This window comes from Lepidochelys olivacea (genome assembly GCF_965140295.1).
Source record: "Lepidochelys olivacea isolate rLepOli2 genome assembly, chromosome: 2".
Classification (NCBI taxonomy): domain Eukaryota; kingdom Metazoa; phylum Chordata; order Testudines; family Cheloniidae; genus Lepidochelys; species Lepidochelys olivacea.
In genome coordinates, this window is record NC_140412.1 from 249,262,934 (window position 1) to 249,284,568 (window position 21,635).

Genomic DNA, 21,635 nt, shown 5'->3' on the forward strand with positions numbered 1-21,635 from the left:
GATTGGACCTTAGGAAAAACTTCCTAAGCTAGAGATGTTATGGAATCTCCAGCAGTGAAGGTTTTTAAGAACAGGCTGACAAACACCTTTCAGGAATGGTCTAGTAATTACCTAGTCCTGCCTTGAGAGCAGGGGACTGGACTAGATGTCTTATTGAGGTCCCTTCCAGTCCTACATTTCTATGGTTCTGTGCCCCCCCCCCCCCATAGGTGGCCCAGGGCTCTGTGGAAGCAAGGGTGTTGCCCATGCCCCCCATAGGCAGCCCAGGGCTCTCTGGGGCCAGGAGGGTTGCCCATGCTCCCCCATAGGTGGCCAGAGCTGTCGGGGGAGGTAGTTGCCCATGCCCCCCATAGAGGCAGGTACCTTGCTCCTCCTAGGGAAGGAAGCGGCGGGCAGAGGCGGAGAGGGAAGGCGGGAAGCCAGCCAGAGCCTAGAGGCGGAGCCGCCCGGAGCAGCAGCGGGGCAGGCAGGTGGTGTCAGTCTGGGCTGGAAGTTGGCCGCGCAGGAGCAAGCGGACGGGACCTGGGGAGTGCCTGGCTGAGGGGCAGCAGCCGGGGCAGGTGCCGGCTGCCCACGTGTGCGGGAGGCTCGGTCCCGGGCCTGCGGGCGGCTCTCCCGCGGACCCTATGTGTCTGGCTCGGGAGCGCTCTCGCGCTGTGCTGCTTCGCGGGGCGCCCTCGGGATGAGGAACCTGCTGCTCCTTCTCCTCGCCGCCTGCTGCAGCGTGGGGCCGGTAAGTCCGCCGCTCGCCTCCGGGCGCCCGGGGCTCCTGGCTGCGGGCAGAGGAGCCCGGTTCAGGGCACAGCGCGGCTCTGCCCTGCCAGCGGCAAAGGGAGGCTGCTGCAGCCGGGCTCCCCGGCGGGGGGCTGCTGCGGCGGGGCCGGAGTGAGACCTCGCCCCGCAATCCCCGTGCGGAGAGTCAGCCCGCAGCGCCGCGCGTGTCCCCGGGGGGGCTCCCCGCGCGCCAGGCGGTGCGGTGCGAGTCCTCTGTGACCCGCGCGGGCGGACCCCAGGCTCTGCCGGGCAAACTGCTGCTGGGGGCGAGCGGGGGGCTCTTGTACCCCCCCCCCCGACTTGCGGGGAACAAGAGCCTGGGTTCAGCTTGAAAGGAGCAGGCGTGTGGCATCGCTGGTTCGTGCAGTGAAGGGGCTCGCCCGCTTTTACAGGATCGGGCTGTGTGAGCCCAGTGTAAACGCCGTGATAATCGAGCGGGCTGTGCCCATCCCAGCCAGGTGCACCCCGGGGCAGGCGTTACAGCAGCCCTTTGCTTGGGTGCCTCCTGACAACGTCCAAGCTATTCACTGAGAAGCAAATGACTTAACCCACTCAGTAGTTAAATTAAACAGACCTGGGTCCCGATCCTGCTCCCACTTAACTCCAGAGAAGGAGACTCGAGCTCTTAGCGAACATGTGGCGTGGGGCCAAATGTAGAGTGATCCATCATCGGGCTGATGCTGCATTAATTACACCGCTGGAGTATTTACTCGTCAAGGTCACTAGCCTTTTATCTTCAGCGGGCCGGTTTGTGCACACCAAGGGAGAGACGGCAGTGAGTGACATTTGGGATTTATGTGCTGCGATATCTAGCGCAGTGGAGTAGTGAAAACCAGTAGTAATCTGAACACTCTTCCCCTTGTGGGTTTCAATAAGCCCCAGAGTCAAAGTCTGCTCTCATTTGCACCAAAGTAAATCCAGAATAATGTAATGTATTTAAACGGAGTTATCCTTTATTTACACCAATATAATGGGAGCATAATTTGGCACTTTATATTATTTGTATGTATTTTTATTTTCTTTTTTTGATTCAAATGAAAACGGGAAATGGTCCCAGCAGCGGTTTGAGACGTTCTTAGAGTATTGGCAGAGGACAGTTAGGAAGTGGTTATTATTTATGGCTAAAGAGTTTTACTCACTGGAGTGTGTTGATCTATTATGGTCTAGCTGAAAAAATGATGTTTAACTAACTTCTGTACTGTGCATGTAATAATAATTTCATTAAAAATCCTTATGAAATTAGTTGCTGTAAAACCTTCCTAGTTTTAATTGAATCAAAATTATGTTGTTTATTGACTGTTTTATTAACTACTTCATGGCTTAAATGGAGACACACAAAAGCATCTGACAACAGAGAACAGTTACCTTCTCTGCATTGTAAATTTAAAAACACAGTCTATTGTGCACCAATCTTGATAAGTCATACTGATGGTAAATGTAAAATGGCTGCTAGAAGTAAATTTTTGTGGTAAAATTATTGTATCTCAGGTGCCTGAAAAATTGATTTATTAATGGGAATGCTGACAGACACTAAACTATAGCAGTCCAGCTAGGTGTGTATCACAACACAGGTCTATATTGACTACTTATGTAAACCATTCTTTGGTAGAACAGGGGGAAAGAGAGCCTAAAAGACCAAGCAACAGTACTGCACAGGATTGGGCACTAAACTTTTTAACTCTGATAAAGTAGATCTGAATTAAAAAAAAAGAACAAGGAGTACTTGTGGCACCTTAGAGACTAACAAATTTATACTGTATTTTCCACTGCATGCATCCGATGAAGTGGGTTTTAGTCCACGAAAGCTTATGCTCAAATAAATTTGTTAGTCTCTAAGGTGCCACAAGTACTCCTTTTCTTTTTGCGAATACAGACTAACACGGCTACCACTCTGAAATCTGAATTAAACTGGTTCCTGTATTAGAAAATGGATGTTATTACATATCTGACATGCAGTGGACATTTGAGAAAGTATTGCATTAGTTATAGTCTTTAGGTACTACATAATTGTATTTTCTCAAAGGAGTAACCATCTCTATTAAATCTCAGTTTGTGGAATCCTTTCAATCCTGTGATTGAAGTTGTTTTTTCATAAGTTTCTTTGCCAAAATGTTTACAGTATGATTTACACTCTGCATTAGTGGTTCTCCAGTAAATTATTTGCAATTCACACTAGCACTAATAATAAATAATAAGGAGTAGGAAGCATATTGCAGATTACTGATTTTTTTCAACACATCAGTTGTGGAAAATCAACACATTATAAAACAGGATAACACATCACAAAATACACTTCATTTATTTTGACAGTTTCTTGGCTATTGGGACAGGGACTGTATCTTCCTAGTGGTTTATACATCACCTAGCACATTAGGGCCCCAATCCTGATTGGGGATCTGAGTGCTACTAAAATGCAGATAATTAGTAATAATAAAATAATAATACTTGCAGGTTTTTATTATTATTATTATTTTATTTATTATTAGACTTAGAAACCCTAACGTATATCAGGGCTCCATAGTGCTTGGCACTGTGCAAATACAGAGTAAGAGACAGTGCCTGATCTGAAGAGCTTATGATTTTAATAGAAAATATAGAGGAAAGGTGGGAGAAAGGAAGTAATATTTCCATTTTACAGATGGGAAACTGAGGCTAATGCAGTCCAAGGATGCATCAGGCGAGGTATTTCCAGTAGAGACAGGTAAGTATTAGTACCATTATAAAGGCACTGGTGAGAGCTCATCTGGAATCCCATGTGCAATTCTGATCTCCCATATTTAAGACAGATGAATTCAAACCAGAACAGGTGCAGGGAAGGGCTACTAAGATGATCAGGAAAACCTACCTTCTGCAAAGAGACCTTTGCTAGTTTAGCCTAACCAAAAGAAGTTGAGGGGAGATATGATTTCTCTTTATAAATACATCAGAGGGATAAATACTAGGAAGCAGGAGGAGTTATTTAAATTAAACACCAATGTTGATACAAGAACAAATAGCTATAAACTGACTGTCAATAAGTTTATCTTGAAATTAGACAAAGGTTTCTAACCATCAGAGGAATGAAGTTCTAGAACAGCCTTCCAAGGGGAGTAGTGGGGGCAAAAATCCTAACGGGCTTCAAGACTGAGTTTGGTACGTTTATGGAGGGGATGGTATGATGAAACTGCCTACCATGGCATGTAGCCGATCTGCGACTGCTAGCAGCAAATATCTCCAATGGCTGGTGATAGGACACTAGATGGAGAGGGCTCTGAATTACTGCAGAGAATTCTTTCCCAGGTGCCTGGTGGGTGAGTCTTGCCCACATGCTCAGGGTCTAACTGATCACCATATTTGGGGTTGGGAAGGAATTTTCCACCAGGTCAAATTGGCAGAGACACTGGGGGTTTTTCACCTTCCTCTGTAGCATAGAGCACGGGGACTTGGAGGTTTAAACAGGTGTAGATGGTGGATTTTCTGTAACTTGGAGTCTCTGAATCATGATTTGAGGACTCCACTAACTCAGCCAGAGGTTAGGGGGTCTATTACAGGACTGTGTGGCGAGGTTCTGTGGCCTGCAATGTGCAGGAGATCAGACTAAATGATCATGGTGGTCCCTTCTGGCCTTAAAGGGTAGTCTACACAGCAATGTAAGCCCAGGCTCGGGCTGGGCTCAAGTCTAACCCTTGTATCCGCATACCAATTGTGTTAACTTGGGACTCAGACCTAGGGTCCAAGGTCCTGCAGGGCTGAGGGTCCGAGCCCATGTTAAACTGGGACTTTGAGTTCGAGCCCTATTGCTTTCCTGTATGCACACAGCCCAGGCTTGATTTGGGTCCTGGAAGTCCTCCGGATGTATCCAAGTTCCTTGGGGGAACTTCCTTAGTCCTCCCTAAGTGGACAATCTGTGGTCCAGTCTGTTGCATGCTATTGCAAACAGAAGCCAAACCTGTTCACAAAGGCAGCCGCTCAGGTCAGTGTTAACCCATTTTCTGCTGAACACCGGTCTGCAAGCACACTATCAGAGAGCCTGCAGGGTTTTCAAAGAAGACTGATCAGAAGAAGATTTTTGCAAAGACAGCTGGTCACAAGAATACAGCCAGATTTTGGTACATACCACCCAGACATTCTTGCACACACAGCCCCAGGGAGGGCAAGGCAGGCCTGGGAGCAAAGGCCAGAGTGCGGAGCGGGAACTAAGCAGCTGCCTTGCAGTGAGGGGGAGTGGCAGAGCTACTGGCTCAGCATGGCTGGGGGAGAAAGACCCCCAGGATGCTGGCTCCTCCCCCTCCATGCAGGGCAGCCACTTGGTCCCCACTCCACTCTCCGTCCCTCTTCCCCACCTACCATGGGGCTGTGTGTGCAGAGGTGCCCTGGCAGAATGCACTGAAAGGGTGGTGAGTGGGAACAGGCCCCAAAACTTCCCCACAGCCTCCTGGAGATCCCTTATCCCTGCCTCCCAGGGTGCGGCAGGGGCAGGGATAAGAGATTTCTGAGCGTGCTGGAGCACCCCAACCCCAGGGGATGCGCTTCATTGCTCTGCAGCCGGAAGCAGCCAGACTGGGGTGTGTCTCTGTTTTTCCTCTGAAACCTACATTTTATGTCAAACTTCAAAACAAACAGACAAAAATAAATAGATAAAAAAACAACCAAACAAAAACACCTTCACTGAACATCCCATTATATAAAAAATTAAGAATCGCAGTTTCCTTTTAATAGTTTGACAGCCCTAGAGTCTGATGTCCTAATTATCCTCAGAACAGGTGCACATGGGCATGAGAGTTTTCCCACAATGCAACATATTGATAGGGCTAGAGTGTCAACACTGTGGGGGAGGAAGGCACTCTGGGATAGGGTTACTTTGACTTGGGTCTTTGCACTGCAGTGTGGACGCCAGAGCTCTAGGTTCCAGTATGGGTCAGAAAATCCTTAACCTAGGGTTAAAATGCAGTGTAGATGCTCAAGCCCAGGGTTTTGTGACATGGGTCAGCAGACTCGAGTCCCACTAACCCTAGGCTTACATTGCTGTGTAGACAAAGCCTATGAGGTGCTCAAAGAACAAGGGCCAAGTTTTCAGAAGTGCTTAACACTCATGAACTTCCACTGTGATGGTATGGCCAGATTGAATAGAACATCCAATGCTCTGACTCTTGAAAATCTGGTTTTAATTGACTTGCCCAAGGTCAAACAGGAAATCTGCAGCGCAACAAGGACTTGAACCTAGGTCTCCTGACTTACTCCACTGCCTTAAAGCCAAGACCATCCTGGCTCTCACTTATTTATAATACTTCATAGTAAAAGTAATGGTGTTTTGTAAATTAGACCTCATTACAGGACTCTATTATTAAATCTTTGCTGATGAGGGGAGAGAGAGACCATCACTTTGTGTGTGAATTATAAAATGTGCAGCTGATTGAACAGTTCAGCAAAGTCTTACTGCCTTATAATTTTGTTTCATTTGCTTAATCTCACTGCTATATTCCTAAAGACTAAAATGTATTATTATTCCTAAATATTTTCTGTTGTCCCTACGCCCTCAACTCTGCCAACATTTCCACCCTTACCCTCCTGCTTGTTAATTTACAGTCACCTGTTCCATGCTGACTCTCCTGTGCATCGTGTGAGCTTCTAAAGTTCATTCCTCCAGTTCTGCTACTGTGCTGCCTGTCGTGAATCTTGTTGACTTGAATAAAAAAAAATCTCTATTTGTTGTTCCCCTTCCTCTAGCCTCAGTCTACCTAACTGTCTGTGCTCATGGGTAGGGACCCTCCCTTCTTGACTGTCTTGAAAATGCCTGGTATATTGTGGGCAGTACTATAAGCAAAGGATAAATAATGAAAACAACGCAGCTCTGTTTTAAAATGAGTTTCCCACTGCATACTACTTGCTTAAATCAAAGAATCTGTAATGAAGTATTGTGACCCAAACCCAAAGCAAATTCAAAAATGAAGCAGTTTTCTTTTAAAAATCAAAAATGTACTTGTCTCCCAGTTAAGGATGTTATATTGGAGTACAGATTGACACACTGTCTTTCTATTGGGGTGAGGTGGGAAGTTACTCAGAAGAATGTTGGTAAATACACTATTTATGATGTCAAGGACTCTTTTTGTAAATGACACTATTGGTTTTGGAATGCTTCAGAAAGGAGTTGAGGAGGACTCCTTTTTATGGAAGAGCATTATTTTAATGTTTCATTTTGAAAAGCCAAAATGCATAGACTTTGAGAAAGGACTGCACCTAGTACACTCTTAAGGGCTTAAAATAACAAATAAAAATTGTGGATTCTTTGATTGGTAGTTGCATCCATCATGAAATATTTTCATTAAAATACTTTAAGACCCAGGCCTGTTTGTTCATTTTAAACAGGTGAATGGCATCCACCCAGAATGCAGATTTCAGCTGGAGATTCATAAGGAGGAAATAAGATGTATGGAACTTCTAAAGAGTGTCAAAAGAGTGGCGTTTAAAGGTAAGAAAAAGATGTGCTGCAATGCACAGACAGCTTGCAAAGAAAAAATCCTTATTCATCAGCACTGATTAACTTCTTTGACAGTTAAAATTACATTTTCAGAATTTATTTGTGCTGTGACTGTACTTTTTATGAATTGGATAATTCATGCTGACTTCGTATTGAAAGTAAAAACTAAGGATGAGAGACCTAATTAATGTTCTGATGCACAAGGCAATTCAGATACAGGATCGAATTCATCCTTGATGTATCTCCGTTGAAATCCATGGAGCTATGCCACAGGTGCACTTGGACCATACAGTTTTATTAAAAGAAACACCACCACCCCAATGTTCTGGGTACAATAATGTTTAAAATATACACATGCAGCTTACTGTACCTAGGTGGAGGAGAGAGGAGAAAGAAAGTGACCTATAATTAGATTTCGTGAGGAGGAGACCAGTTCCATTTTTTTTCTTCTGTTTTAAGCTTTTAAGGGATTTTCTCTGCAGTTGTAATGTGAGTGGAAGGTAAGATAATCAGAAAACAAATAAAAATGTATGATATTTCCCTTGCAAGTAGGGGCCTCTGACAAGGTCACCAGTTCACAGAGCAAACATACTTTTCAGTATGAAGGTAAGAAATATACCCTGGTGTTTTCAGTGTGAAAACAATAAATAATCTAGTGATGCAAAGGAAAAGCAGATTGTAGCATGGACCTAGAAGGGAAGCCCTGAGTAAGAACTTTGTTTAAAAAAAAATTTATTGTCATTTTAGGTAAGGTGTTCCTCAGCTGGAAGAATATGTTTATTATATTTATATTTTCATTAAAATTATTAGTGTTATATTATATTTGTATAATGGCCTATGGCCAGAAGCTCCAGAAGGGAAAGAGCTCTCTACTCCCTCTATTGATGAAAAGGGAAACGTGCTGCCATAAAAATCTCTTTTTTGAACAGACAGCCTATCCACAATTCCAATCATGATGCTTGAGATGAACTTAGGAGTTTAGAAGACAGTGGGCTCCAGGGAGGCTCGGAGAGGGAAAAGAGCTATTACTTTGTGGCAAAAAGTTAATTTCTAGAGCTGGCTAGGAATTTTGCAGTTTCCACAAAATCAAAAATTTTCATGTGGAATTTTTTTTATTTTCAGTTGAGAAAATTGAAATTAAATATTCTGAATTGAAATATTTCATTTTTTATCTGATACAATGCATTTCATTTTGAATCAGTTCAACAAAACATGAAACTGCATTTCACTATCAGCACATGGCCTTGTGGAATTGTGGCTGAGGCCCTAATCCCCTCTTATGGACTGTGCTCCCTCGAGGACTACATCTCCCATAATGGTATGGGGATTTCCCTCTGATGAGCCATGTGGTGTGTAATGAGTTTCTTCTGCCCTGTGTAATGCCTTTGGGATTCAATGCCACAAAACTTGCCAAGCTACCAGGTGTCAGCAATATCCCTTTACCGTGACTCCTATTTCATGATCCCCTGGAGGTCTCTTAGATTTCAGTGTGTGACCCCTAGAGTACATATTCAAATATGCATTTCCTGCAGTAACACAGTCAAAAGCAATATATTTTTCTATCATTTCTCCTTTTGATTAATCTGGCTCAGGCATTAGAAGAAGTGCAGTTGTAATAACAGTGACTCTCATGGTCATGGATATGTGTTCCAAGAAAATTCCCACTGAAACCATTCATCTACTCCTAGATTCCGTATTCATGGTGAAATTGTTTTATGGAAATAAGTGTTAAAGGAAGAAACCTGTTACATGAAAAATACTAGTGCGTAGCCAAATGGTGAAATGATTACTAGGCCTGCTTAAATAATTAATCTTACATTAATAAATTCACTATGAGCTATTTAAAAATCCCAGCTCAGTTCACTTCCAAGTCCGCTTGTGCTGTTCATTGTTGCTGGGCTGGTCCAAGGAGGAGATCCCTGCTGTGAATTTCAGCTGCCATTGGCTTTTGGAGAGGAAATGCTAATGTGATGCTTTGACTTTTCTGCAGGGTTTCCTTTCAACAGGTTCTTCCAATACTCCTACTATTTTACAGTGGTGGTTTCCCAAAAGGACTCTGCATGCTTCTTCTCATGCCTTGTAAGGAAGCAGTACTTCTGACAGTACTGATTCAGTGCAGCGGGGCAGAGGGGACCCAGCGATAGAAGAAGGGCTTGCATATGTAATTAAGTGCTAAGCTGGAGAATACATCCAGGGGAACGAAACCAATTTACTGGGTGTATGCTTAACACCCTTGGATAATTTATGTCTACATCTGATATTAAAGATAACTTCTACCAAGAAACTGGCCAAATGGCACTCTAGGCTAATAATACTCCCTTGCATATCTAGAAATATTTGTTATATGTGTGTCCTTGATGCACCAATAAACTGTCTCTGTTCATGAGCAAAATATCCTAGTTTAAGGAATCTTCTATACTCAGACATACATACCCTTCACAATGATGCTCCCTCACTGAAATAAATCCTTGATTTGTTAATGAACTACATTTGTGTTACGCTCTGATGCACTCCATAACAGCAATCCCAAAACACCAGGAAATTGAAGCAATGCAGGTTGTTAATCAAAACATGTAATAACCATGAACAAGTTAAGTCAGCAACAGTATGAACAAAACGTAACAGTCCAAATGGCAGGCATATAGCAGCAGGCCCTGAGTAAGTTCACACCCCCAATGCTATGCGCACGCACACATGCAAAGTTCAGGAATCAGAAGCCGAGAAACAAACAGGTACAGGAAGCAATAAACAGGAAGGCAACACACAGACACACCAATTATTGCAATTTACTTAACAGTAAATACTTAATGTATTCAAATGGTTTTAATTAGAGATGGGCTAGTCGGCTTTGTTAAAATACAAACTGCCTGAAGCCTTTGCCTTAAATTTGAATCAAACTTCTAAAGTTTATTTAATTAAAATAAATTAATAAAAATATTTTTCTTATTTTGAACAGGAGGGCTGGCTACATGGCCCTTGCTTCGTCTTTCTGACTGACCTTGGTATCTGCTACCTGTCACACCAAGGTCATAATAATGTTAAAATTCTTCTCCATTGACTGGCATGGTGGGTGAGATAATATCTTTTATTGGACCAACTTCTGTTGGTGAGAGAGACAAGCTGGTCCAATAAAAGTTATTACTTCACCCACCTTGTCTCTAATATCCTGGGACTGACATGGCTCCGACAACACCGCCTATCCCCGTTGACTGAAATTTAGTCAGCAATGGAAGAACTCACTCCCACTTGGGGAATAAAAACTCACTGAGCCCTGCACTACTGAAGTCAGTGGGAATTTTTCCACTGACATGAATGGGCATAGGATTGATCCCCGAGTCCCTGGGCACAATTCTCCAGAATCTGATTGCCATACAAGTGATGAGATTGCTTAGGGTAGGCCTTCATTCCCTCTGGGAGAGGCAGCCTCTCCTTTTGCCTGGAAGTGTATCAACAGTGAAAGGGAGAAGAAATATAGAGTCATGATTTTGTTTTTGGTAGGTCAGAAAGGACCATTACAATTGTCTAGTCTGACCGCCTGCATAACACAGGCCATACAAAGCACCTGCCAGTAATTTTTGCGTTATACCCATAATCTTTGGTTGTGGAGTCCAGGAAGATCCTGTGGTCTTCATGGATCAACAAATCAATATTGTGGACCATGCCCTCTCTTAGTCGAACACTGTATAAATTCTATAAATGCTACCTTTGAACAAATCCACAGTTTATGCAAATAACAAGGATCCCGTGCAGGCCTGAAATTCCAGGCCCCAGGGCCAGGGCCATCCTTAGGGTGGTTGGGGCCCAGGGTGGAAGTGACAAACCACTACTAGTGGCTGGTGCTGGATCAAGTGCATGTTGAAAGGTAGAGAAGTCTTACATTTTAGTGTCTTTATAGTTTTATGTCTAGTTGACTAAAGAATTATTTATGTATGAGAATTCCTCATTATTATCTTCATATGGTAGCTAAAAGAGGTGACTGGTTGGTTGGTTGAACTCTAGCTTGGTAGCTTGGCCATCATCATAGGCTTTTGTAGTCTATAGGCCCAGATTCAAGGTGAAAATTTGTGAGGATGATCTTGTATAGTGAGTTTTGTGAGGACACACATTTTAAATTTTTAACATTATCCCTCTGTATCCGTGTCTGTGTTTACTATATATATATATATATATATATATATATATATATATATATATATATATATATATATGTCATCCCTTTGTCTTCAGCTCAGCCTGTTATATTATACTTTGAATGCTTGAGTTTTGATTCAGTGATAAGGATAATAACCTGTCTGACTGTTTCATGTTGTGTTCTTAATTAGTATTCCTTCGTTTTAAGTCTTTTCAGCATTTGTATACATGTTTACAGTAGAAAATTTCAAGTGTAGATAAGCTACTTATTTACAGCAGAATATTTCAACTGTGAATAACAGCAGCTAAGAGCTCAAAGCCAATAACTTCATTTCTCAAACCACTGGAAAACACACCTTAACCAGCAAACGATGCTACAGATAATGAAAACTCCACAACTGCAACAGGTGATATTTCAGTGCCAATACTTGAACTTGAGGACAGTAGTCAAGAAGGAGATGTGCCAACAGTAACAGATACAGCAGAAGAGCCTGTGTATGAACAAAAAACTCAGCAACAACAGGAAGATGTAGATCTTACACAGCAAGAGTAAGTCATGAGTACTACAGGTCAGACTGTGACTGACATTGGAATTAGTGGCAAGAGCAATGCTGCCTAAATGCAATCTTTTCTTCAAATTAGTTGTGTTGAAATTCCAAGTAAAATTCCATGAGATGCTGATATACATGCTTTCCCTACTCGTCTGCTGACAAAAACTCTTCCAAATGGTGAGACCTACACAAAAGACTGGTTATGCTGGAGTACGGAAAAACAATCTCTGTACTGTGCACTCTGCTACATTTTGAACAAAAGTGCTGTAAATGCATCAGTTCTCTCTGATCAGTCAGGATGGAGCATCAACAGAGGTTGGAGAAAGTTGAAAGACCGAATACCATCACATGAGAGTTCTACGTCACACAAAGAAAACTATGTTTCATGGAAATCAGGCAGTAGGGCAGCATCAGCTGAAAGTTCAGTTGAGAATTTACTCTTGATTGAACTCTCTACAAAAGCTAATAACTGGAAAAAACTTCTTAAGCGCATCCTGAATGTCATCCTTTTTCTTTCTGAGTGGGGATTGGCTTTCTTTGGTTCCAGTCAATGTACTGGTGATCGTGCAAATGGAAACTTCCTAGGCATAGTTGAGCTCCTCAGCAAATATGACCCACTTTTATCAGAGCATGTTAAACGTGTTTGAGAATCACAAGAGAGTCAAAAGCACATGCAAGTCCATTATCTCTCCACATGCATACAAAACAAGTTTATTGAGCTATGTGTGTCATTCGTACAAACAACAAGTCTTGGTGAAATTTGAAATGCCAAGTATTTTTCAATTATTGTTGATGCCACGCCAGATTGTCCTCACAAGGAACAGACTACTATGATTGTTCAATATGTTAAGATTGTAGACAGCTCAAAATTTTCAGTTGAAGAAAGGTTTATTTTGTTTGATAATTTCATGAGAAAAACTGGAAGAGAAATTGCTGCTTGAGTACTAGCAATTCTAAAAGTTTTTAAGTTAGATTGTCAAGGCTGCATTGGTCAAGCCTATGACAATGGATCTAATATGGCTGGGAAGTACAAAGGTGTACAAGCAGTTATGCTTGAGCATAATTCAAACTGTATTTTCTCCAGCTGTGGAAACCACACACTAAACCTTGTAGGTGTTTTTAAAATATTTTTAAACATTTTTTTTAAATATTTAATCATTGTGGGTCTGAGTATACTCACCTGGCAAGAAAGTTTGTCTCTTTATGAGGCTTAATTCACTGCTAGTCTTACTCTGTTTTCTTCCTCGTGCTCTGCCCATCATCACGATATGTAAGAGCTTTTGTGGGAGCTGTGCATGGTTGTTTGAGGGCAGAATAGGACATCCGAAATAGGACCCTTTCAAGAGGCTTGCATCTGATTTTGGTGGGAAATGAGACTTAAGTGAAAGGCATCTTGGGAAATTTAGTCTTAAACTGAAAGCTGACTGATGGAAAATTAGCAGTTGGAAACCTCTTGCATTATCCATTTTTAAGCAGGTTTTTCCACTGATCACATTTCCACTTAACACCAAATAGCACAATATGGCCCCAGTACTTTCAAAGGGAGCTCTAAGAAAGTGCTCCTCTATAACAGAGCTAGAATTTTCCAGGACTTAATCAGTTGTGACCTTGACTGCTGAAGGGTGCAGACACCTTTATATCTGGGAGGGGGCTTGTGCTATATTTTTATCATTGTCTTCCTTGTGATTTTCCTACTTCCAAAGTCCTGTTTTATGCCCTCTTCTTCTGTAATAGTTTACTTCATATATACAGTTCAAACAATAGACTGCTGGGGCATTTTTTCACCGGCATTTAAGGTAAATGTGGTAATATAAGAAGGGTGGAATGAAAATGAAAAGTCCTCTGAAATGCCTTCCTACATTAAGAAACTCTCATCATCAGCCTTGCTCTAAACCTCAGATCATAAAGGTCATTAAGAAAGAGCAACAATAAGTGAGCAGTTTTAGTAGAAAAAAAGAGGATGTGACATCAGCCTATAGCCATGAAGAAAAGCAGGTCAATAGAAATGTATGACTAGTTATGTTTAAATTATGCTGGAAAAGGAGGGAGGGGTTTTGACTCTTGTTCCTAACTGATTCCTTTATAGAATCTAGCATCATCCTTCTAACTGAGCAACATGTAAAATCTCTTTGAGGTGTCAATTCAGAACACACATACCATAGAGGTATATTTAGGGATCATTCAGATGCATGGGTCAGATCTTACTTTCTCAAAAAGCATTTCCTATCTTTGGTTATATATTTGTCCCTTCGCTTTTGTTAAGGCTTTTGGTTGTAAGGATCAGACTAAAAAGGTTCAGGAAAGCTGGAAATAACTTTGCACCTTTTTGAGCACTGCTCAGCTGTAGGTAAATTCTCATTCTTATTATCTGTTATGCACCAATAGTGTGCTCTATGCTGAGGTAAGAAATGTTACAGCTTGTTACATGATTCACTCACCTTGGCATTAAAATGCCTGCCAGAACTGTGTCTATACTTCTGAGATGGGCATTCTGGTGGTATGCACACATCTGATTTGGGAGTTCACTAGTTTATGAACTGTATGCACTGTAGTGTTGCTGAATGGGCTCTTCAATATTGATTTTTTGGCTATTATGGCTGTGGTCACCTTCTTGTCATTAGCATTAAGTGAGCTTACTCTAAACTTGCTTTGTTCCTAAGCCTGTAATTTCTTTGCCCTTCTTTCTTTTCCTTTCATTCTCATTTACATATAAAAAGATGCAGAAAGAATTTCTGTCCGTATGTTTGAAAACTGCCATGAATGCTATACTGCATAGTATTGCATTCAGAGCCTTGGACTGGAAAAACATTGCCCATAGGCACTGAGGCCTCTTCAATGTATGGTCTGATTACCATGTGAGTGGAAATCAAGTACAAAATCTGACTGCTTCCCAAACTTTAAAAACAAACCATGGCCTAGCTGACAACCTATTGGCTCATTTTCAGATGTCTTTCATTTTATCTTGTTTATTGTACACAAGTCCTTTACTAAAAGTATTAAACACCCCTCCTCCCAGAGTTCTTTAAGACTTTGTTTGAATTGGCACTCTCTGCTATAATCCAATTGTTAAGTGCCATCTAGTGGTTTCTAGACAGCAGATCGCTTTAGGGAGCCACCACCCCAACCTGCTCCTTTTACTTCTTTAAAGAAATGCCAAGACATCACTTTGAAGCTCTTCCATTTTTTGTAAAGTTTTTCCATTCCGGTGCTGGCTTGGCCTTACAATGTGAAGCAATGTAGGTTGGTTATAGCAGAAGATTTTGGAATGCATAGGTGCTGGAACTAGGAGTGCTGGGGATGCTGCTGCACCCTCTGGCTTGAAGTGGTTTTTATCATATCCAGGGTTTACAGTTTGGTTCAATGGTTCTCAGGACCCCCACTATTCCATCCCTGTTGGAATGTACATTGTGTCATTTTGTACTGTAGATTTATCAAATAGAAAATTACTAAATGTATTCTTTTGTACCACAGATCTGCTCATAATCTCTTCATTAATTAAAAAATAACCAGTGCTGGAACACTGATGTTACCTTGTGTTGATGGTGTTATCTCCAAATGAGTAAAACCAGTGACAGGTAGCACAGCTGACATGTTTAACAAAAGATGGCGCTTAGCCTTTGCTGTGTCATGGTGAAATGAAATGGATAAAATTTATTTTCTACTGATCCCATTTTTATTTTTGATATTTTTTCTAGAATTTAAAAAGTGTAACACCACTGACCCACATTAAATCTACAGTGTGTATTTAAGACCATCAACGTTTTAGCAGAGCAATCCTAAGATGTGAGCAGTTTCTGAATCAGCTTGACCTTTTATGCTCTCTGCTGAAAGGAACACATTTTCCATCATCCTTTACCAAAAGATGTAAGAAGTATTGAGTAGGATAGGGTATTTTTGAATGCTCTCTCCATTACATTTACTGTACATTTAATTTGCAGGTAGTCTATTGTTTCTGCCAGTTGTTGGCAACACAATATACATTTTTTTAAATGTTTTATTGATGTAACTGCCCAGAATCTTGTACATACACCAATGGATGTTTTTATAAATCCTGATAAAAATAATGTTTAATTATTTTGGCTGCTTACTTGGGCCCTGATCCTGCAAGAAATTATGTGCATGTTTAGCACTATGCACTATGATTAGTTCCACTGAATATTCACAGGGCTTGATCCAGTGCCCAATATGGTCATTGGAAGGACAAGGCATTGGATTGTGCCCAGGTTCCATAAAGTTCAGCACACCCATATGTCTTTGCAGGATCAGGGCCTTGTACTTTATCTGTCATTCTGAAAGTTAGAATCAAATGCCCTGGTAATGCATCTGTGGGAGGAGGAGTTCTTTGCCCAAAACCAATTTTTTTCGGTAAGGAAAGTTGATTTTGTAACTCCTGAACACTGCTTTGAAAATACATCAATCAGAATGGACTCAAATAATTAATTATCCTATTGCTTAGTGCAATGAACTCCTTTTTTGGATGTTGTATGTATTGCTATAGAAGCACCTGTCCTATTTAGCTTTAATTAAGCACATTTTAATGGGATTCTAAAATTTAGTGTTGCTACTAATGCATATGAACCCCCAGAAATTACTCATTAATCTTCGTTATCTTCATTACTTACAGATGATTCCTTCAGGATGATCACATCAAGATGACATTATTTGTGCGGTAGACTTCATAACAAATGCATTTCCAGAACAAGGGCACTGATTTGCAAAGTGACTGGCTAATCAGTGGGCTCTTATTTTAAAACCTTTTACCATTCTCCTAGTAAATATTGTCTTAGCAGTTTTCCTTAAAGGGCCAAATCCTTCTTTAATTACTCCTTCAAAACTCCCATTGGCTTAAGTAGGAATAAGATGACCAAGATTTATTTCCAGATGTTCATTTCAGTTTGATGGATTCAGGACTGCAACTTTCATTATCATTCACAGGATGTGTTGGAGTTTGGGATAACCTTACTTGCTGGCGCCCTGCTGAAATTGGAGAGACTATCACTGTCCCTTGTCCAAAAGTATTTAGCCACTTTTTCAGCAAACCAGGTATTTTGTTTTAAGTTATTTTATGTATTTATTTTATGGCCTTATTTTTTTTTTAAAGAATAACCTCACGCACTGCAAGGTTCACCTGAAACCATTCAGTTGGGTGAAATTTACTCTATGTCTATTGCAAATTTGCTTATGTACAGTAAATTGTAAAAGCATGTATTTGGAGTTTAGGATATTGTCTTATTTTTAGAGAGAGAAGAATGAGCCTTCTCAATGGCGCCAATAGGAAAGTATGAGATGGCATCACGACAGCACTAAACAAATTGTACTGATTACCCAAATGGCATTTATTGTTTCCAGAACTTCAGATTTCAGTCGATGTTCTCATACATTGACACTGATCAAGCTTGAGGGCCCTGCTGTGTTTGACCTGACTACATCAGTCATGATCGCCACTGTCAAGGTTCCTCCCCGCCTCTGAACTCTAGGATACAGATGTGGGGACCTGCATGAAAAACCTCCTAAGCTTATCTTTACCAGCTTAGGTCAAAAATTCCCCAAGGTACAAAATATTCCACCCGTTGTCCTTGGATTGGCCATTACCACCACCAAACTAATACTGGTTACTGGGGAAGAGCTGTTTGGACACGTCTTTTCCCCCAAAATACTTCCCAAAACCTTGCACCCCACTTCCTGGACAAGGTTTGGTAAAAAGCCTCACCAATTTGCCTAGGTGACTACAGACCCAGACCCTTGGATCTTAAGAACAATGAACAATCCTCCCAACACTTGCACCCCCCCTTTCCTGGGAAATGTTGGATAAAAAAGCCTCACCAATTTGCATAGGTGACCACAGACCCAAATCCTTGGATCTGAGAACAATGAAAAAGCATTCAGTTTTCTTACAAGAAGACTTTTAATAAAAATAGAAGTAAATAGAAATAAAGAAATTCCCCTTGTAAAATCAGGATGGTAGATACCTTACAGGGTAATTAGATTCAAAACATAGAGAACCCCTCTAGGCAAAACCTTAAGTTACAAAAAAGATACACAGACAGAAATAGTTATTCTATTCAGCACAGTTCTTTTCTCAGCCATTTAAAGAAATCATAATCTAACACATACCTAGCTAGATTACTTACTAAAAGTTCTAAGACTCCATTCCTGGTCTATCCCCGGTAAAGCCCAGCATATAGACAGACTATAGACAGACACACAGACCCTTTGTTTCTCTCCCTCCTCCCAGCTTTTGAAAGTATCTTGTCTCCTCATTGGTCATTTTGGTCAGGTGCCAGCGAGGTTACCTTTAGCTTCTTAACCCTTTACAGGTGAGAGGAGCTTTCCCCTGGCCAGGAGGGATTTCAAAGGGGTTTACCCTTCCCTTTATATTTATGACAGCCACCCAGATGCAGCTCTTTTAGAAGCTAGTCACTGTCTCTGTGCCTATGGGCATTTCCCATTTGTTTGTGGGAAGAGCTCCCCTATCCTCTGGTGATGGGCACTTAAAAATGCATGCAACAGTACTACATAATTTAGATAAATTAACAGTGGTGGGAATTACATGGGATTATAATCACCTTCATGTTGTTTTTTACCACAACCTGAAAGACCCAGCTTAATCTCTTAGCCAGGTTGCTAGGGGACCTAGTTTAGCTGGTAATATCCAGTGTCACATCTATCCAGAGTGCTTTAATTCTGCAGCACAGCTGGTCAGTGCAATTTATAATATTACATAATGCTTACAAGTAGATTGTCACATGTAGATCTCAAAATGTTTTTCAAGGTGGGTAAGTATTATTTTCCCATTTTTCTGGTAGGGAAGCTGTGGCATGAAGTTATATAACTGTCCCAGGTTCACATTGTAAATCACCGAACCAGGAATCGAACCCAGGTCCTAGTTCTTAATTTGGTGTTCTAGTCATTGGACCGTATTAGCCAGTATTAGGCTTTAGAGAATGGCAGAATCAGCAAGGAAATAGGTCTGTGGAAAAGATTCTTTTCATACAGCATATCCCTGTAACTTTAAGCTTTTCTGTTGGATATCAAGAACTTCCAAGAACTTCCATTATACCAAAATTCCACAACTCTGAAAATAGCTTTTCAGTGGTTTCAGTTGTGGCTCTTCCAAAAACACACTTGTAGTAGGAAAACCTAATCTATCTGGCACCTGTTCATGGGATTGAGGAGTAAAGATGGGTCATCAGTTGCACAAATTAAGTATAAATTAGAATAAGCATAAATTGAGAATTCTGAGAAGGAGGCAATTTCTCCTAGCACAGTTACATTCATAGTGATAAGCAAAAGTTATAATATTGTTCCTTACCCAAACTCACAAAAGGAAACAAAGAGTTCTAGAATGTGTAAAAGGTGATCAAGATCTTCTAGCTCAAATCTATCATTCAGACAAATCCAGTTGACGGGAAATGGGAAATCATTTGGTATACTGCATATACACAGGTTTCAGAGTAACAGCCGTGTTAGTCTGTATTCGCAAAAAGAAAAGGAGTACTTGTGGCACCTTAGAGACTAATTGGTTAGTCTCTAAGGTGCCACAAGTACTCCTTTTCTTTTTGCATATACACAGTAATTCTTTTCTCCATCCGTGAAATGCAGCCTCTTTTTGAGTGATTATTGCTCAACAGCTCATAGCAACACTATACAAAACAACACTGAGTAAAGATAATACTGTATACAATTGAAACTAGAGGCTGAATTTAAGGGGTCAGAATGTAATTTCCTAAACATTAATTTGGACAAGTTACTGTAAGCCCTCTACTTCTGCAAAAAGTGCCATGAGATGTTTAATCACTAAAATTGCTCTGTTTCAAAGTAACAGCCGTGTTAGTCTGTATTCGCAAAAAGAAAAGGAGTACTTGTGGCACCTTAGAGACTAACTAATTTATTAGAGCATAAGCTTTCGTGAGCTACAGCTCACTTCCTCAGATGCATATCGTGGAAACTGCAGCAGGCTTTATATATACACAGTGCCAGCAATGCCCCTCTGCCATGTACATTGGTCAAACTGGACAGTCTCTACGTAAAAGAATAAATGGACACAAATCAGATGTCAAGAATTATAACATTCATAAACCAGTCGGAGAACACTTCAATCTCTCTGGTCACGCAATCACAGACATGAAGGTCGCTATCTTAAAACAAAAAAACTTCAAATCCAGACTCCAGCGAGAAACTGCTGAATTGGAATTCATTTGCAAATTGGATACTATTAATTTAGGCTTAAATAGAGACTGGGAGTGGCTAAGTCATTATGCAAGGTAGCCTGTTTCCTCTTGTTTTTTCCTACCCCCCCCCCCCAAGATGTTCTGGTTTAACTTGGATTTAAACTTGAAGAGTGGTCAGTTTGGATGAGCTATTACCAGCAGGAGAGTGAGTTTGTGTGTGTATGGGGGTGGGGGGGATGTGAGAAAACCTGGATTTGTGCAGGAAATAGCCCAACTTGATTGTCATGCACATTGTGTAAAGAGTTGTCACTTTGGATGGGCTATCACCAGCAGGAGAGTGAATTTGTGTGGGGGGGTGGAGGGTGAGAAAACCTGGATTTGTGCTGGAAATGGCCCACCTGATGATCACTTTAGATAAGCTATTACCAGCAGGACAGTGGGGTGGGAGTAGGTATTGTTTCATATTCTCTGTGTATATATAAAGCCTGCTGCAGTTTCCACGATATGCATCTGAGGAAGTGAGCTGTAGCTCACGAAAGCTTATGCTCTAATAAATTGGTTAGTCTCTAAGGTGCCACAAGTACTCCTTTTTTTAAAATTGCTCTGAACCTCTATTTTGAATTTTTTCCCAAAAGATGGCACTTCACATGACACAGGGCCTCCTAAAACTGATCGGAGTTGTAAAAGAAAGCCTGTCCTCACAAAATTCCTGCCCAATGTTGCAGACTCAGAAGTTGAGATAAGCTTCCAAAAGCCTGTATGCTTATCTGAATTGAACCTCACCTCTCCTGTCTGAACCTATGTAACGTATTGCATCATGAATAATGTGCATACACCTCATAGGAATAACTTTTATCTTCTTAGTTGGTAAGTCTCCCACATGTGCTATTGACCATATTGCTTCGAAGTGTGGGCTCCTAGTTTATCACAGATAAGAGGGCCACTTTGACCAATTTATAGTTGACAGAGGCCAGATGACCTTTCATGCTTGAGTTCATAGAATCATAGAAGATTAGGGTTGGAAGAGACCTCAGAAGTTCATCTAGTCCAACCCCCTGCTCAAAGCAGGACCAACCCCAACTAAATCATCCCAGCCAGGGCTTTGTCAAGCCAGGCCTTAAAAACCTCTAAGGATGGAGATTCCACCACCTCCCTAAGTAACACATTTGAGTGCTTCACCACTCTCCTAGTGAAATAGTTTTAGACCTTTCCCACTGCAGCTTGAGACCATTGCTCCTCAGTGATGGCAGATGACAGAATGAGAAGAGCCTAGCTCCATCTTCTTTGGAACCCCCCTTTAGGTAGTTGAAGGCTGCTATCAAATCCCACCTCACTCTTCTCTTCTGCAGACTAAATAAGCCCAGACTAAATAAGCCTCTCCTCATAAGTCATGTGCCCCAGCCCCCTAATAATTTTCATTGCCTTCTGCTGGACTCTTCAATTTGTCTACATCCTTTCTGTAGAAGGGGGCCCAAAACTGGATGCAATACTCCAGATGTGGCCTCACCAGTGCCGAATAGAAGGGAATAATCACTTCCCTTGATCTGCTAG

The 21,635-nt window shown here is 41.4% G+C and overlaps 1 protein-coding gene across 1 annotated transcript in view; it reads left to right on the forward strand.

Annotated features, from left to right (window-relative positions):
- Nucleotides 1-492: 492 nt before the first annotated feature.
- The window catches only part of VIPR2 (vasoactive intestinal peptide receptor 2), an 88,221-nt gene continuing 67,078 nt past the window's right edge, over nt 493-21,635 (forward strand). Inside the window, exons 1-3 of the mRNA XM_084621321.1 lie at nt 493-733; nt 7,120-7,222; nt 16,849-16,956. Of these exons, the coding sequence (XP_084477447.1) occupies nt 683-733; nt 7,120-7,222; nt 16,849-16,956 (262 nt within the window). The 5' untranslated portion in view covers nt 493-682. The remainder of the gene's footprint in view (nt 734-7,119; nt 7,223-16,848; nt 16,957-21,635) is intronic.